The following is an 18,500-nucleotide window of genomic DNA, read 5'->3' as shown; positions in this document are numbered from 1 at the left end:
CACCAGTCTGAGGCCTGTTTTTTGTGTAACCCGTGAGTGGTTTTTGCATTTCTAAGTAGATGGAAAACAATTTTTAAAAAAGGAAAAATGTTTCATAACACATGAACTTTATAGGAAATTCAAGTATCAGGGTCCCTCAATAAAAGTTACCCACTTGTTGATGCACTGCTTTTTATCTGTAATAAGAATTGAGTAGTTGTCAGAGACCCTGGTTTTCTAAGCCCAAAATACTTTTTTGGCCCTTCGTAAAATACGTTTGCCAATGCCTGACCTAGACTTACCAATTGTTAATATTTAGTCCCATTCGTTTTTTTCTCTCTTGCTGAAACATTTGTCTTAGTTTTGAAACTTCACTCCCCCCCCCAAATACTTTTGTGTTTGTTTCTTAAACTGAAAGCTGGGTGAACAGGTTGAAGGTGGGGAGAGACACAATGCTATAAAGTGTTCAGCACACAGTGCTTGGCACATAGACAGAACCTAATAAACAATGCAATAAAAATTCCTGGCATTTCTCACAGATGGGGTTGCCAAAACTCCCAAGCTGAGAATCCTGAGCCTCGTGAAGTGCTTTCGTGAAACTTCAGTTGCCACAGCTTGGAGGCCAGCTTTTCCTCTGAAAGAGCTTCTTACCAGAGGAGTAAAAAAAAAAAAAAAAAAAAAAAAAAGCTCCAGGAAATCTCATTTTTTCCGTAGCTTGTGGCTTGGCTGACTCAACTTCTGCCTTTCCCTGAGTCACAAGTTTTTCCTCTTATTTGTAGGAGCAAGGCCCTCCACCCAGGTCTCCCCACCCATAGCCAGTCCCCGTTGGGAAGAGGGTGGACAGCTGCAGGATCCGTTTATGCTGCCTCCAGGGGATTTCCCAGAACTCCACTCAGATCCACAGAATGTCAGTTGGAAAGGAGGATAGATGAGGAGACTGAGGCCCCAGTGGGCCCTGAACCACTAATGAGGGGTCTCCTGACTCCAGGACCAACAGGTATGCACCTTCCCTCTAGTTTTCCAGAATCATGAAAAGCTTGCCTTTTCTAGACACTCCCTCTGTGGCAGGCACAGTGTTAGGTGCCACATACCATTATAAACAAGGTAGCCCTGTCTTCACAAGGGACCAACTCCCTCTATTCTCATGGCCACCTCCACCCCAGGCACCTTCACCTCTCCCTAAGGACACCCTTCCCTTGCAAGGGAGGTGGGGAATCTGAGCACCGAGGCAGCCCTCCAGCATGGCCTCGAAGGCTAGCCTGAAGTCCCCTCCACACAAGCAGTGTGTATATTTGGGACAGCACATCCTCGTGTTTCAATGTCCCAGCTACCCTCCTGGTTATAACCCAGGCTGAAGGGTTTCAGACATTGTCTCTTTCTCCTCTGCATGGTGGACAGGTCCAGCTACATCACTAGGACTCATGAATTCAAATGCTTATTCACAGGGAGTACATGAGTGGGTAGAGCAGGCCGAGGGGGAAACCACAGAGGTTGGTAGGACTGTTGTGGATGGGGGAACACAAACCCCATCTGGGGACAGCTTGCTATGGAGATGACAACCAGCATTTTTAAACCCTCTCATTTTAGAGAAGATGGAAATCCTAATTTTTATGTGAACTCTACCAATATGAAATGGCAATGAATTTTAAAATGTTTAAATATTTTTGCAGGACAGAAAGAAAGGTTATTGGATCACGATCATCCCATGGTCTACCTACAACGCTACGGCTTCTTTTGGATGCTCAGTACAGGCTGCACTTGCTGATGAAGGTAATGGCAAGGATGGAGGGCAGGGGATCAATGAGGGAGCTCTCCAAGGCCACAGCTGGTGGCTTTCTCACTTGCTTATCACCTCCTTTCCTCCTCTTTCTCTTGACCTCCTCCCTCTTCCTCCCCTCCCCAGTTTCCCTTCTCTGGGCAGCACTGAGCCTCCCTCACAGCCTCACCCAGATCTCCAGGGAGAGCTGGGCACCTTGCTCCTGCCTGCTAGCTGCCCTCAAGGTTGGAGGCCCAGCTGAGAAGAGAGTCTGGCCACGCACCAAGGTCCTGGAGCCAGATCAGCTCTTTCTCCAACTGTCACCTCTTGCTCTTCTTCCAGGTGCCTAGGCTCTGTCTTATTTGACAACACAAACTAGAGGGAAAGAACGGACATTGAGCCTTCCAACTAAGGGCTGAATCTCAGCCCCGGAGAGAGGAGTGAACAAGGTGTCCCTGGGGCTCATAGCCAGGTAGGGAAGACAGTCCACAAACATGTAAACAAGTGACCCCCAAACATGACTTCAGGTTAGGGAAAACAACAACAACAACAAAATAAACACACACAGACAACTACCTGAGGTAGTGGACGGTAATGGGTGAAGCAAGGAACTGCGCTGGGAGCCAGGGAAGCTTCTCTGAGGAGGTGCCAGTTTGAAGTAAGACCTGATAGAGGCAGAGGAAGCGCAAAGGGCCTTGGAGGTGGGAGAACCCTGAGGCTCTGAGGAACTGGAAGAAGCCAGTAGGAGGGGTGAGTTGGGAGGAGGCCACCAGCAGGCTGAGAGACGTGCCTCTTGAGGCCTTGTCATTTCATTTTGAGTGTCTGCAGAGGCCAGGAAGCGGGATAAACAAGGAGTGGCCTAACTTGCTAACGTTCAGCTGCGTGTGATGGGTACACGGAGACCACCATTCCTTCCTTCGGTGTTTGAAATTTCCCACTAGAAAAAAAGTTAAATTTTTTTAAATGCTGCTGGTTTTTAATATTATGGTCATCTCTCAGGGTTACTGGGGAAAGACGACTATATACAAGCTTCGAAGCGCAGAGGGCGACCAGCGGCATCATGATATTGCCCAATCGAGCTTCTCACTCATTCGTGCCACCAGTGTCCCATCCCTCATTACCCAGCGATGAGGGACCCTCTACATCCGGGCGGGGAAGCCCTGGACTGAGTCTCCAGCAGGGTGCCAGCTGTCTGAGTGTGGAGCGAGGCGACACGAAGAAAGGGAAACTGATGAAGTGGGGTGCAAACAGGGAAGCCGGCCCCCAGGACCTGCCTGCCGCTAGCGCTGACCGCAGATAAAGTTGCACACATTTCTCGGAGACTCGCGCTGGCTCCGCCCTCGTCTGTGCTCCGTGGCTCCGATAGGTCGAGCTGCCCGCGGGAGGGCGTGTCAAGGGAGTTGGAACGCCGAGGCGTGGGCAGCGCGGCAATTGGCCGGAGCTGGCCAGCCCAACCCAACCGCAGAGAGGGGACTGGCGGGCCGGGCTGCTGGGCCATCTCGCTGCAGGGCGCGGGGTGTGGGGCGCGCGGAGCCCCGGGCCGAGGAGGTAAGCCTTCACCCAAACCCCGGCCCGGTTATGGCTTGCGGAGTAGGTGGGCTTTCTTTCCTCCAGTCGCCTTCACGCTGTTTGATTCCCGGGGCTTAAGCGGGCGGGGCACGGCGCGCATCCAGGGCTCCTCGGACTCTGGCCTGGAGCAGAGGCTCACTGTTGCTTGCAGGGCAGGGCTTGTAGCCTCTCCACAGTTGAGGGTGAGGGCAGGTAGGGTACGGGTGGGGGGGAGGCGGCGTTGCGGGAGGCATGAGAGTTGGGGCGTCCCAGCGCACCCTGGTATTGCAGGAAATCTCGGTCTGGTAATGTTTTGCGAAGTCGTGTCCTCAAGCCGCCTTTGCGACTGCACTTCTTGACCTCGATCTGAGGGTTCGGGAGACGTGGCTGGGACTGCTACAGGGGTGGACGTCGGGGTGGGATGGGAGGAGAGCAGAGTGACAGTGCTTTCCAGACGGTCCGGGTCCTCGCTGGCCTCATATTTAGGAGACAGCTGGCCCCTGACGGGTTTGAGTTTGTGACTCTTGGTGGGAATTGTCAAAGGAAGTTATTGAGGCAGACCCACAGAGGCAGAAATGGCCTGGGGAGTCTGCTTTCCTTTCTGTAGAACCCGTGAAGGATAGGGGAGATGTGTCACCAGCCCTCTTTGCAGGTGGGAAAACTGAAATTTGGAGTCACCCTGGAACTTTTTCTCCACTGCCTGGAGGGAAAGGCTTTTGGAATTTGAACAAAGCTGTTATCTCACCAGCCCGAGGGTGGAGGTCAAGATGGTGGAAGGACTAGTACTGGGGTCAGCCTCTGCTTGGCAGGTAATTCCCACTGACGTTTGTGTCAGCTGAGATGGCTGACTTCAGCCTGCATCCGGCCTATCCTACCAGGGCTGCCAAGACAGGGACAAGGCAGCACAGCAGAGCAAAGGGACCTCTGCAAACCGACCCGTCCCAAGGAAGGAAGGGGGTTTTGCCAGTGCGACCTGGAGGGTAGGACAACCCAACCAAGCTGATGAACCTTTTCAGGTGTGTGTGTGTGTGTGTGTGTGTGTGTGTTGAGAATGGAAAAGTCAGGCATCTGGAGAGGAGCCCCAGTCTCTGGACTTCAGGATTTCTGATTCTGTCTTGATTGAAAGCACCCTTCAGCAGTTCAGGGCTGTTTTGGCCACTTTTTAATTCGAGCTCCCTGGCCACTCACAAGGACTTTGGGTAGTGATGGTAGTATCACTGGGTGGTACTTCTCTGACTGGCCTTTTGTGAGGATTAAATAAGATAATACATGTAATGTGCTTAACTTGTGCTTGGCAAGCTGTGGGCACTGCGTAAACGGCACCTTCAGTTCATTTTCCTTATTACTAGTCTTTTCCTGGAGAACTTTCTAGAAAGCACAGGGCTGGACAAAGCTGAGGGGCAGCCCCTCTGGAAGGAGAGGAAACTTGGCTCTTGGGCCTCCCCTCATGCCCTTGGAGAAAAATCAAATCCTCACCTTGATCGGTAGGCCTGCAGGATGACCCCTGCTGGCCCCTGCCAGCCCCTGCGACCTTACATTTCACCCTGGCCCCATTGCTTCTTCCTCTGTGGCTCCCTTACTCTCCACCTTGAGCTGTTTCCTATAACTAGAAAACTCTTCTCAGATCTTTGACTTTGACTGGCTTCTTCCTTATATTCAGGTTGCTGTGAGGTAACTTCCTCATAGATCTTTCCTAATCCCCACCTGCCCCAGTCCCTCTGCAGAACCTTTTCTGCATAGCACTTAGCACTGGCTCTCAGAAAACACCTTGTGGAGTCACTTCTAGTCTGGCTTCCCCACCAGGAAGTACGTTATTGAAGGGCCTGGTCCCTAACTCCCTGCTATAAGGGATGCCTAGTATAGTGCATGGCACTTGTAAGATATCAGGAAACATCACAAAGTAATGTCAGGTGGGGTGGGCCTGACTGGGGCTGAGGTCCCTGGAGGGAAAGTGGGGCCCCAGTCAGGAAGCCCAGAGAAAGACCAAAAGGCTACTACTTTCTAAGGTTTCGGGCCCTCAGACATCTCTCAGTAATCTCAAAAACTATATCCCAAGTGGGCAATAGGAGAAGACGGGTTCCATCAGGACAGAACCCAGTGAGGTTTGTCGGGTAGACCCTTAGAGTAGGTATGTTATGCATTTTATAGTATGTGGTGGTATAAATTAGAGAGAAGCAAATCTTTTCTGTAAAGGTCCAGACAGTAAATATTTTTAGGTTTTGCAAGCCATACAGTGTGTTGCACATGGCTGTGTTCTAAAACAACTGTATTTGGAAAAGCTGCCAGAGGACCAGATTTGGTATGGATTTTCAGTTCCCCATTTTAGATTTCTCATCACTCTTCAACTGTCATGCACAGAGCGCTAGCCACACAGAATCCACAGCCATCCTGTGACTCTCAGGATGTGGCTCCCAAGCCTAGCACTCACTGTGAGCACCTTCAGCCCTTGTTAAAGTGGTGGGATCACAGAGCCCAGAGCCCCCGCCCTTCTGAACCTCCAGGGACGATGTGGGCCTGCTCATTTCCCTGTCTACCAGACTCCCTGACCCTGCAGCAGTGTCAGTCCCTCTGTCAGTGGCCTGGGTGCCAAGCTGGGGTTGGCACAAGTATTTTCCAAGGCCCAGATGCTGCCAGAAGGGTCCATTTTCATTGTCTTCCTGAGGCCGACTTGTCCTAAGTGAATGGGACAGGACTCAGCTCTCTCCTCCTCTATCCTGAGGGTGGTTTACTTCTCTGGCAAGAACAATATAAAAGAGGATTTCCCATCTGACTCAGGGCTGCCTATTTACCAAGAAAAGCCTTCAGGCCACATCTAACCAGTGCATGAAGCTCAGGTTGCATCAGGAGGGTGGCAAATGTTGGGGAGCCACCAGAGAGGACATTGTGTGCCTGGTCCCTGCCCAGCCTCAGACCCTCTGTAGGCTCACAGAGGAGAGGGGCATGAGACCCCTCTGGCTGCTGTGTTCAGTGTGTGGGGACAGGACAGCTAGGGCCCAGGCCCCTTTCTTCAGCACCAGATAATCCTGCCTTTCGTGGCCCACATTTTGCTGCCAGCAGCTAGACACCTCCGCCCACAGCTCTGCCCTCCCCGAGTACTGCTCTTCACTTCCTCTGTGGGCTGTGTCTGTGGGAGGTGGACCTGGGCAAGCCAGCCTCTGGAGTGCACCAATCCCCACAGGGCTGGGTAAGAGCCTCCTGTCCTCCAATCTCAGAGCCACTCTGACTCCATGCTGAATGTGCTAGGCTTTGTTCTAGAGCGGTGGCAGGGTTCTGCTGGCACCAGGCTTCTTGACACACCAGGGTACTGGGGGGAAACGTGGTCTTCCTTCTTCAGGGCTCCTGGCATCTCCCACAGATGCCCAGGTTCCCATGCTGTGCCATCTCCTTGCCAGACTCAGCCTAGTGTCCCGTTGAGAGGCCTGCCTGGCTCCACTCCCTGTCTCCAGCCTGTAGAGCCCAGAACTTGATCCAGATGCTGTCCTGTGATTTTATTCTTTTGAAGGACTTTAAGATTAAAATGAAAAAAAAAAAAGAAATGGTTTTACTTTCTGGAATTGATGGGTATTGGATTTCATCACATTTGTTGCTGCCTTTTTCTAACAAAATAAATAAAACACAGATAAAGGTGAAATCCTATGTGAGGACACCCCCACCCCATTCCTGGTCACATCTAGATCCCCTTCCCCAAGGTCACTTTCTCCTGGCCTTGGTTTCATTTTACCATCTTAATCATTTTTAAATGTGTGGTTCTGTACTGTTAAATATTTCCACTGTTGTGAAAAAAAATGAACTTTTTTATCTTTTAAAATTGAAATTCTGGACCATCAGAAGCTCCTACAATGCCCATGAGCCCTGTCTATCAATGTGACCACTTTAGATACTTCATCTAAGTGGAATCTTGCAATATTTGCTATCTTATCACTATCTTATTTCACTTCATATCTTCCAGATTCATTCATGCAGTAGCATGCATTAGAATTCCCTTCCTTTTTAAAGCCAAATAATATTCCATTATATGTATGGACCACGTTATGTTTACCCATTCATCTGCTGAGGGCACTTGGGTTGCTTCCACTTCTTGGTTAATGTGAATGATGGTGTTGAGTATGGGAGTGAGATATTTCTTCAAGTCTCTGCTCTCAGTCCTTTTGGATAGAAACCCAGAAGTAGGATTCCTGGATCAGATGGTAATTCTATTTTTAATTTCTAGAGGAACCTCCATATTGTTTTCCATAGACGCCACGCCAGTCTGCATTCCCACCACAGTGCACAGGGTTTCCAATTTCTTCACATCCTCACCACCACTTGTTATTATTTTTTTTAAATAGTAACCATCCTAATGAGGCTCCCTACCATCTGTTTTTATTCACATGCATTTCTTAAAAACTTTTTAGATGTTAAAGAAAACATTCGGCATTTGTTTTTTGGGGATTGGCTTAATAGTGGGATAGGAAGAGGAAGCATGGGAAGAACAGATGAACTCTAGATAGGGCAGAGGGGTTGGAGGGATAGGGAGGGGGCATGGGATTATTAATGATGGTGGAATGTGATGATCATTATTATCCAAAGTACAGGTATAAAGACACGAATTGGTGTGAATATAATTTGTATACAACCAGAGATATGAAAAATTGTGCTCTATATGTGTAATAAGAATTGTAATGCATTCCTCTGTCATATATAAGTAAAAAAATAAATTAAAAAAATTTTAAAAGTAACTTATGCATGTCTGGCAAAAAAACAGTCAAACAACTTTTTAGATGTTATGCAGCTTCTGCACACCTGGTGTCCATGACATATACTGTTCTGAAGGTTCCTTTTTTTCACTCTTTATGTGTTGCCATTAGCTCATTTTGATCTGCGTATTCATTGTTTGGATAGACCTTGCTCATAAGGGACTTCAGTTGTCACTGCCACACAGTAGTCACTATCCTTTTTGAGTCTCCCTCCTCTGCTCTATTCTGACTCACTTATGTAGAGAAATTATCCAAACCATCCCAGGACTCCCAGCCCATAGCCTGATGGAACTTGGAGGTGGCACTCTGGAATGTTAAGAGATATGGTTCTTGTTTTGCAAAATTGTTCATCAGCCAGGGATCTGGTGCTCAGTCATGGCAGGATGGCTCAGAGTGTCGCTGATAATCCTCTATTTTTGCAAACTAAAAATAGCAGTTCTTATATAAGGTGGTGTGGGCAGCACTTTTCAGGGCATCTTGTGACCTGAAGAGGCAAGTAAATCATGACTCAAGGGACCCAGCATTTCTTCTTGCACAATGCCTCCAGCCCCCATATTGAGGCCCTGCTCTGGATTCCCACAGGTGGTCTGACTTATAGAATTGCAGCTTGGTGACTCAGAAATAGTATGTTTGTGATCAGCAAGGCCAAGGACATGCATATGAGGTCAGCTCTCATCTGCTTCCCCTGCAGTTGAATCACATGTAGTGGTCTTCAGGAGCTTTAGAAAGGTGGAGTCATTTGCCACTCACTTATGGAGTACTTACTGTGTGCAAGGACACACTTTCAAGAATTGGTGACACAACAGTAAACAAGAAAAGTCTTCTTATGGAGCTAAAAATTAAGTGGGGGACACAGAAAATACATAAGCAATTAATGACTAGACAAGAAAAGACCAGGTCCTGATGTGGAGACAAAATAATAATAGTAATGATAATGATAATGGCATCAGTGAACTTTTTCTGTAAAAGGCCAGATGGTAAATATTTTAGGCTTTGTAACCATATGGTCTCTATCACCACTACTCAACTCAGTCATTGCAGCATGAGAGCTGCCATAGACCATGGCGGATAAATGAGCATGGTTGTGTTCCAATAAAACTTTATTTATAAAAACAGGCTGTGAACCAAATTTAACCCTCAGACCCCAGTCTTCTGTTCCCTGTCCTTGGCTGGAGGAGAGGCTGTCTGAACTGGAGTTCAGGGAGAACCTTTCTGAAAGGGGTTTAGGAACTAAGAGCTGGTCACAGGAAGAAGCTGATATGGTACGGTCTGTTCCAGACAATAGCACCTTGCTGTCAACACAGTGGTAGCATTGTGTGCTGACTTGGCTGGATTTGCAAGGTGAAGATGATGAGGCTCACTCATGGGTTGAATGTTCATGGTACAAAGGAAAATAAAGACTGAGTTCTAGATTTGGATTTTGAATCACTGGTGAATGGTGATTCCAACTATGAAGAAGAGCTGAGAGCAACAGGCTTTGGGGAAAACTGAGCTGAATTTGAGGAACTTATTAGATGGCCAGGAGGAAATCCATGTTTATAGCTCAGTCAAGAGGCCAGGACCAAAGGCTTGGCCTAGAGAGTGACAGCATTCAGCTGGTCTTCAGAGCTATAAGTCTGGTGGGCTCAGAGGGAAGGTGTGTGAATGGAGCTGTGATGAGCTCCCAGGCCACCAACACTTACTGTTTGGTGCATGAGCACAGGGGCTCGAGTGGTCTTCACACCCCATGGTGGAAGGCTGGGTGTGGTGCCAGATATGTGGCCCCCCACTTACTAGCAATCTGTTTCCCTCCTATAAAGGTAAAGGTAACCTACCTTCTAGGGTTTGTATAAGAACTGAGATAAAGTCATGCTTGGCACGGAGGAAGCACTCAGCACCTGATACCTGTGATAATGGTGGTAACCACTGAACACCCCTGAATCAATGAGGCAGTTGCAGGTCTGTGATTGGTTGGGATCCCAAACACGATGTGCCTGGGATGCATTGTTCCAGTATGTGTATCTGCATCCTTCCAGCTGAGAGGCAGCCCCAGATGCCCTGGGAACAGCTGACAGGAGTTGGTCACTCTCCCAGGTTCTTAGTCTTTTGTCCCTGGGTGGACCCTACTGAAGCATGTTCACCCTATCTTCTGAGATTCCCCAGTAGGCACTGATCCTCCATTGCCCACAGCAGTAGCCTGCTTAGTAGCCCATTCATTGCTGCCTTCCATCCCTGACTGGCCTTTATAGTCCTCTTATTGGGGAATTCCCCTTCACCTCTGGATAATTTCTTTTCTTTCTCTTCTTTCTTTTTTTTCTCTCTTTTTTTGGTACCAGGAATTGAATCCAGGAGTGCTTAACCACTGAGCTACATCCTCAGCCCTCTTTTTACTTTTTATTTTGAGGTAGGGTCTTGCTAAGTTGCTTAGAAACTTGCAAAGTTGCTGAGACTGGCTTTGACTTGTAATCCTCCTGCCTCAGCCTCTACTCCTCAGCTGGGATTACAGGCATGGGCCATCATATACAGCTACCTCTGCATAATTTCTTATACTCCTCATATCAGGGCTGGCTTCTGGGGTGGTGAGTTTCTATGGTTGGGTGGCTAGACAGGCGGGCTTGCTGGGGCCCAGTAGGACAATAAGTTGTCTGGTTTGATGAGTTGAGGGTGAGCAGTGTGGTTCTGATCCTCAGTACCCAAATACAGCTATGCCTGGGCATGCTGATGCCTCCTTGTCTGTCTCCTACAGCTGAGCCACTGGAGAAGATGGTGGACCACTTGGCCAACACAGAGATCAACAGCCAGCGGATCGCAGCAGTGGAGAGCTGCTTTGGGGCATCAGGGCAGCCACTGGCCCTGCCAGGCCGGGTGCTGCTAGGTGAGGGCGTGCTGACCAAGGAGTGCCGCAAGAAGGCCAAACCACGCATCTTCTTCCTCTTCAATGACATCCTGGTGTATGGCAGCATCGTGCTCAACAAGCGCAAGTACCGCAGCCAGCATATTATTCCACTGGAGGAGGTGACGCTGGAGCCACTGCCAGAGACCCTGCAGGCCAAGAACCGCTGGATGATCAAGACAGCCAAGAAGTCCTTTGTGGTGTCAGCTGCCTCCACTACAGAGCGCCAGGAGTGGATCAGTCACATTGAGGAGTGTGTGCGGCGGCAGCTGCTGGCCACAGGCCGCCAGCCCACCACAGAGCATGCAGCACCCTGGATCCCTGACAAGGCCACGGACATCTGCATGCGCTGCACACAGACACGCTTCTCGGCCCTAACCCGGCGCCACCACTGCCGCAAGTGTGGCTTCGTGGTCTGTGCTGAGTGCTCCCGAGAGCGCTTCCTGCTACCACGCCTCTCACCTAAGCCACTGCGGGTCTGCAGCCTCTGCTACCGAGAGCTGGCTGCCCAGAAGCGGAAGGAAGAAGAGGCAGAACAGGACAGGGGCTCCCCAGGACAGCTGGCCCACCTGGGTGGGGCTTTCTGTGGAGCATCCAGTGGAGATGACGATGACTCCGATGAGGACAGGGAGGGCAGTAGGGATGGTGACTGGCCCAGCCACGTGGAGTTCTACACTTCAGGTGTCTCCTGGTCAGCCTTCCACAGCTGACCCTGGCCTGCAGAACTTTTGCATCCAAGCCAGCTCCATTGCTCAGACCCCTAAGAGGTCAGTTCCTGAGCTGCCTGGCACCCTGGGCCCTTGCCCCATGGTGGGCAGAGGTAGGGATGGCTCTTTCCCTCGGGATTCCCAGTGCCTTTTTGCTGGACATTGGCATTCCTTTAGGCCCACTCAGTTCTACTTTCCATTTAACAAGCCCCAGAACACTTAGACCTCTTAGGAATAAATGCCATTTTCAACTCTACATGCTACAGCTGCAGCTCGGGACAATCCCTTGAATTATATCACCTGGAGTGCCCCAGACATTTAGGGACCAGAGAGGGGTAAAGAACACAAAGGAAAAACAGGATGATAGTGAGGGTCCACTGCACCAAGGCCTGAGCTGCAGAACCTCACCCTAACACCCCTGGACAAGCCTACCCCATGGAAGAGCATGAATCTAAGGGATGCCTTCAGGAAACCAAGGCCTGCCCACCAGCATGCTGGTGCCCACCTGGCCCTACCAGTCCAGGTGTGGGTACTCACCTAAGCCAGGCAAGAGAACTGCTGTCTAGGGCAGCCTGATAAGGACTCTGCCTTCTTTCTTCCTTCCAGTTCTTTATATCCTGTCCCCATCTCTCCCTGCAGCCAATGAAATTAGTGTTTTCTGTTAGGATTCTTCCATTGCAATGACGGAAACCCTATCCAGACTGACTTACTAATAAAAAGGTTTACTGACTTACGTGATTGCAAAGGCCTTGTTTCAGACATGGCTCAATTGGGGGCTAAAACAATGCTGGGGGTGGGTGGCAAAAATCAACAACTGTCTACCTCGCTGGGCACCCTGGGGGTGCTTGCAGCCCTGTAGAGACAGACATTCACACCACACCTTGGCCAGGTGAGTTCCCCAAGGACACAGACCCATCTGGGTGCTGTGACCATGGCCCGGTGCCCATAACTCTGTAAACTTTGGTGTAGCTTATCTCAGTGGGTGGACTAAAGGAAACAAGGAGCCATTTGTCTGGCTCTACCTCTCTCCCATGCACTCTCCTCTCTGGCCACTGGAGGTGGTGCCATCTAATGAGGAAACTGAGCCCCGAGTGCAGCTGCTAGCCTTGCTCAGAGTGAAGTGAGCCTGAAACTTGAATGCCATCCTCCTGATACCTGATCCAGACACTGGCAGGAGCTGCAGGGCCTTTAAGACAGTCTCCTGCAGATTCCTGTGTGTCAGTCTTTCCCCAGTGCCTCTTTGACCTCTCTTAGAGTGGGGTCCCTGTCAGCTACAAGTGGTGACTTTGGGGTTGGAAAAAGCTACTCCCAGCCCACCAAGCTTGCTGTTGAAACCCCACCCTCTGTTTCCCCAATGCAGAGTGTCCTCTCTGGGCCGGTTCTCACATAGCACATGCAAACAGAGCCTCAAAGGTCAAGTTGGTGCAGATTCTGATTCAGCAGCTCAGGCCCAGCTCCCATGGACCATATTGGGACAGTAAGGCCTGCTGTTGACATGTAATCACACTTTGGGGTGGGGTTCACCCAGCACTTGCCTGTGACCCTCCCTACATTGGCAGAGTGACCAGGTTTGGGGGAGGCTCCGAGGTGCTTCCAAGAAGGTCTTGTTTGTTTGCTGGCCCTTTCCCTCTGTGGCCTCAGCCACACAGACTGGTTCAGGCTGTTCTGCCTAAGCAGACGGCACAAGGCCAGACAGGTCACAGGGTAAGAGGCAGCTTCCTGAAGACACATCTGGTGCTCTTAGACATCTAGGTCAGGCAGCCACACCCCTTCCCCCTGGACTGGTGGCAGGGTAGGGGGTATCAGCTCTAGTACTGGCCTCTGGTTCACAGCCCCACTCCCCTGGAACCTCTCTTGTCTGGAAACCCTCAGGGTCTAAAGGGCAGGAAAGGGGATGGCCCACAGCTGATCTCAAGCACCGCCAGCCTCCTCCACTTGCCTGCCAAAGTGGTCACAGTGTCAGGACCCTGGGCAGGCAGGACGAGCTGTCTGAGTGCCATGTGGCACTACAGGGTCTGGAGCTGGAAGGTGCTGGCTGGGCCCTCAGCCCAGGATTCAGGCCTGTTTCCTTCTCCCAATGGACAGGGTAGAGCTGCTGCTTCCCTGAGCTCCCAGGCATTGGGGTCTTTAAGGACACAAGGACTCAGGGTGGCCAACAACCTTTGGAGAGCTCTCATTCATGGTGACTTGCTTATCGATGTTTGCTGTAGGCCCTACCAGGTGGTAAGGACACAGCTATGAGTGAGATGGATGAGGTCCTGCCTCTCAAGGCTCTTTGGGCATAGAGAGGAGTCAGGCACAGCACTGAGGACAATGCAGGTACCGGGTGCAGGGAGGAGGGGCAGTACTCTGAAGAGCTGAGGTCACAATGACTAGGAAGAAAGGGGTGATATCATTTGGAGAGATGGTGTTAAAGGCAGAAGGAATAGCAAGTGTGAGGGCTCTGAGGATGGAGCCCTGTATTCTGGAGCAGTGTGGCTGGAGTTGGAGCCAGAGAGTGGTAGGGCCAGCTTGGGGGAAGCTTTTGAGAGTTTGCCCTAATACTGTGTGCAGATGGACGGGGAGGAGAGAGTGGAGTTGGGCACTCATGGGGACCCTGTGGCCTTGAACTTTCCCTGGAATTCCCAAAGGGGGAGACCACACTCCATCAAGGCCACCCCTGCAGCTGTTTCTGCCTGTGGCAGTGGACAGAAAGCCTTAACTGTCCTCCCTTCTGTCCTCAACTCCTCCTAAAGGGTTGGCCCCTGTTCAGTTATGCTGAGATGTTAAAAAAATTATCTAGCTTCTTGGGTGACAAAAGAGGGAGTGCTAGAAAGCAAAATGACTTTTAGGGCTGGATGTTTGCTCCGGGCCAGTGTGAAGTTGAGTGATGATCAGTGGCCCCAGCCTATGAAGCAGAGAGGGGATCATACTGGCAGGAAATCAGGTCCTCTTGAAATATAAGCTGTGGACCCACCATATGAGCCTGGGAAAGAAGGCACTGCCTGAGGCTGTCTCCAAGTCCTAACAGGTTTGTTTTCCTAGAGCTAACTTCCTCAGCCAGCCTGTGTCAAGGGTCAGGCCAACCTCTCCCTGTTTCCAGAGAGGGATGTACCTCTGGGAGCAGATGCAAACAGCTTGCTTTGGCCAGACAGTACAGGTGCTGTGCCTGTCTTGCAGGTGGGTGTCATTGTCAGTAGCATTCTCAGGTGGGGAAGGTCATATGAGGTGTTAGGAGTTGTCCTTAGTCAAGGCCACACAGCTGACTTTTCTTCCTGGCCACCACCCTGCCCCCAGGCCAAGGGAGATCGGGGTGTTCAGGATGGACTTCAGTACCTCTGCTCATTACAGATGTCCCCTTTCTCTAGAATGGAGCTCTATGACTGGCAGGAGCACTGGGCCTGCTGGGCAGGATCCAGGTCTGTCTCTGCTGCCTGGAGGCTTTCCTGCAAGGCCTGGCGAGGACACAGGAACCAACTGTCCTGCCAGCTAAGTTCTCCCACCCACCACTCTCAAATCTGTCCTCCCAACTGTGCACGGATCTATGTCTCTGCCAGAAGTCGATCCTTCTTGCAGGCAGCATCAGATCCCTGGAAGAGGCCTGCTTTGCCCCTTCTCTTGGAAGAGGCAGAGGGACAGGGGAGAGGGTCTGAAGGCCAGGCCCATGTATCTGAGGGGCATTGGAGCCTCTCTGCCACCACCTGCTTGACCATTCCTGAAGTGCCCTTGCAGGAAGAACCAGCCCAGATGGGAGCAGCTCCAAGTGGAAAATGAAGCAGCAGCTGTGGCCCCAGGACATTTGGGGACAGGTGACAGGCCTCCCTTTAGAGTTCAGCAGGGGAGCAATGTTTCTGCAACACTCAAAGGGAGGCCTTTACAAGGGTTTAATCAAGTGGCTCCAACCTGTGAGTGTTGACTGTTGGGATTTTCAGAAATCAAGTTTTCTTAACCTTCCAGAGAACAGGGAGGCAGGACCCCAAGAACCTTGTCTCTCCGTGATGATGGTGCTGGCTCCTGGTGGTGGTAACTGCCATTACTGCCACTGTGTGCTGGATCCAGGAAAGCAGAGCCAGGTCACACAAGGCCCTCCTAAGGCCAAAGGAGGAACCCCCTGAGCCCTGAGAGAGGGAAAGAAGGATTTCCTACAACAGCCTGGAGGGCTTCCTGGTGAGGTGGGATTTGGTTGCACCTCAAGGGTAAAGGGCTTTATCAGAGAAGCATGGTCTCCAAGAACCCTGGGGCTCACGCTCTTTTTTTGTTTATTTGCTAATATAAGACCCCAAAGGATAAAATTTCAAGATGAAAACATAGGGGAAGCACTTCAGAGCATTAGTATAGGTGATAATTTTTTGTATATTACCCCAAAAGCACATCCAACAAAAAACGAAACAGACAAATGAAATTCCATCAACCTAAAACGCTTCTGCACAGCAAAGGAAACAATCCACAGTGAAGTGACAATCTATGGAATGGCAGAGAATATTTGCCAACTATCCATCTGACAGAGGGTTAATGTCTAGAATAGGTAAGGAACTTGAAAACCAACAACAATTTTTAAAAAACCCTAAGTAATCCAATTAAAAATGGACAAATGATCTGAATAGATACTTCTCCAAAAAGAACTACAAATTTCCAAGAAAAATTTTCAATATCAGTAGCCATCAGGGAAGAGCTAATCAAAACTATAATGAGATGGTATCTCACCCCTTTTAGAACAGCTACTATAAAAAAATTCTGGTGAAAATATGGAGAAAAAGAAACTCTCTGAGAGTTTAGTACGACCATTTAGAGAGAGCAATGGGAAGTTCTTCACAAAATTAAAAACAGATCTACTATATGACCGAGCAATTCCACATCCACATATACATCTAAAGGGAATGAAGTCAGCATCCCCAAAAGACAGTTGCACACCCATGATTATACACAACAGGTAAGATATGAAATCAACCAAGATGCCCATCAACCATTGAATGGGACACTAGGATTTTTGTTAACCATCCTGTCCTGTCCTTGACACTAAACATTTGTGAATGAATAAATCAAGTAAGAAATGGGCCTGGGAATACTGAGGCAGAGGGGTAGTAATGAATCAGCCGCTGAGCTCTACCCCTGGAACCTCCTCTGTTGAGGCACCCTGGATGTTCTCTTCAGGAACAGGGCCAGTGGGAAGGCTGTGCCCAGGGTGGGGGACAGACACTGACTATGAGTTGTCATTTAGCTAGGGGCAGGAAGTGCCCATCCCAACTCCCACCAGGCAGCGGGTGTCTGGCCTGTTCAAGGGCTTCCTTAGGGCTGGCCTGGCCTCTCCCCTGCTTCAGTCTGTTCTGGAACACAACCACAAAGAGGTGGTAGGAGGAAGTCCGGCCACTTAGACTCAACCACCGTGACAGAGAACTTAAGGGGCTCGTCAGGGTGGAGTGACTGATAGGCCGACCCAGTTCTCAGCCAGGATCTGAAGTCTCCAGGCCACAAGTGCAAACCAAGGTGGCCACTTCCGCTAGGCTTAGCTTTGACCTGGGCCTACAGGAAGTGACCTCCCCTGTGGGCTGTGAGCAGGGGAGAGAGAGGCCTCCTCTGAATGTGGAGCTCTTCACACCTAGCCTCAGCAGGCTCTGTGTTGCCCCTAAGCTGCCTCCTTAGCCCTTGCCTCTCTCTGCATCCAGCTCCCCATCTGGGAGGGGTCCACACCCTCCATGTGTCCTCTGCCTCAACCCTAAGCAGACCCAGCGGGACCATGCCCAAGAGTGGAACCCGAGAGCAGGGGCAAGGAAGGAGGTCTGCCTTTCCAAACCTAGAGATCCAAGCTGTGGCTTCTCTGGGCTGCTCCATGCCCACATTCCCCTGGCTCTGACCTTCACTATAGAACCCAACACAGATGCTACGTCCCCTCTGCAAACTTCCTGGACTGCCACAGGATGATAGGCTTGTCTCTTGCTCCCAGAGACTTTAAAGACCCTTCTCCAGCTCTTCCTTCCTCTACCTTCCATGAAATGCCTCAGTTGGGCGATCCTCTGTTATCTGGCCTTGGAGTCTGGGCTCCTGCGGGAAGGGGTGCTTTTCATTTATCTGCAGCCTCCCTGACCCCCCAGCCCAGAACCCTGCACCACTGGCCATTTTACAGATGCTACCTATGAAAGTGGCATTGTAACCTCCCCTAGCTTCTGCGGGATGCTGAGAAGATGTCGTAGGGACCACAAGTCCACATGTCCAAAACGGATATAGTCACTGTCTCCATCAACACAGCACCCAGGCATTCCAGCCAGACCCTAGGATGTCTCCCAGACCCTCTGTTGTTTCTGCCCCCTGCCACACTCTTCGAGGTGACCCAGGCTGAGAATTGAGCCTGGTGTGTCCAGGCACCTGAGGAGCTTCCTTATGGCCATGGGGAAATGGAAGCAATGCCCCAGAGGTGAGCATGGTGGAGGCTATGCTGGACCTCCTAGGGAGAGGCCTTGTCCCCTGGAGAGTGAGCCAGGGTGCACACCACACTCCTCCAGCCCTGCCCTTCCAGAGACCCAGGCTCACCTGTCTGTGTCTCCTTTCCTCCTCCCAGACTCCCCGTTGTAAAACCTCTATTCCTTTTAGTTAGTGTAAAAAGGAAGAATAGCCAGGGAGCTCCCACTCAGAAAAGGAAAATGCAAACTTGAAGGTGTGGGGCTGGGGCTGGGCCTGGGGCTCAGCAGCAAGGCACTTGCCTGGCATGTGTGAGGCACTGGGTTCAATTCTCAGCACCACATATAAATAAATACATAAATAAAATAAAGGTCTATTTAAAAAAAAAGAAAAGAAAACTTGAAGAGGATGCCAGGCCTGCTCCCCACCTTTCCTTCATTGTTTTTGGGCTGGGAAACTGAGACTGCAGTTTACCCACCCTGACGTGCAGGATCAGGACAGGATGAGAAGTTCTGACCAGGGCATTCTCC

At 50.5% G+C, this 18,500-nt stretch overlaps 1 protein-coding gene across 3 annotated transcripts; it reads left to right on the top strand.

The window, feature by feature from the left end:
* Positions 1–3,128: 3,128 nt before the first annotated feature.
* Plekhf1 (pleckstrin homology and FYVE domain containing 1) lies at positions 3,129–12,331 on the top strand. 3 transcript variants are annotated; one of them, XM_078032233.1, is made up of 2 exons: positions 3,129–3,283; positions 10,745–12,331. In XM_078032233.1, the coding sequence occupies exon 2, from the start codon at positions 10,762–10,764 to the stop codon at positions 11,599–11,601; it is 840 nt and encodes a 279-aa protein (XP_077888359.1). In that variant the 5' UTR covers positions 3,129–3,283; positions 10,745–10,761; the 3' UTR covers positions 11,602–12,331. The 3 variants fall into 3 exon arrangements, with proteins under 3 accessions (XP_077888359.1, XP_077888362.1, XP_077888360.1); XM_078032236.1 differs by lacking the exon at positions 3,129–3,283 and adding an exon at positions 3,778–4,092; XM_078032234.1 differs by lacking the exon at positions 3,129–3,283 and adding an exon at positions 4,152–4,299.
* The last annotated feature ends 6,169 nt before the right edge of the window (positions 12,332–18,500 follow it).

The sequence above is a fragment of the Ictidomys tridecemlineatus genome, chromosome 15 (assembly GCF_052094955.1).
Source record: "Ictidomys tridecemlineatus isolate mIctTri1 chromosome 15, mIctTri1.hap1, whole genome shotgun sequence".
In the NCBI taxonomy this organism is placed as follows: domain Eukaryota; kingdom Metazoa; phylum Chordata; class Mammalia; order Rodentia; family Sciuridae; genus Ictidomys; species Ictidomys tridecemlineatus.
The sequence above is the reverse complement of the archived record's forward strand: the minus strand, read 5'-3'. Positions and strand labels throughout refer to the sequence as shown.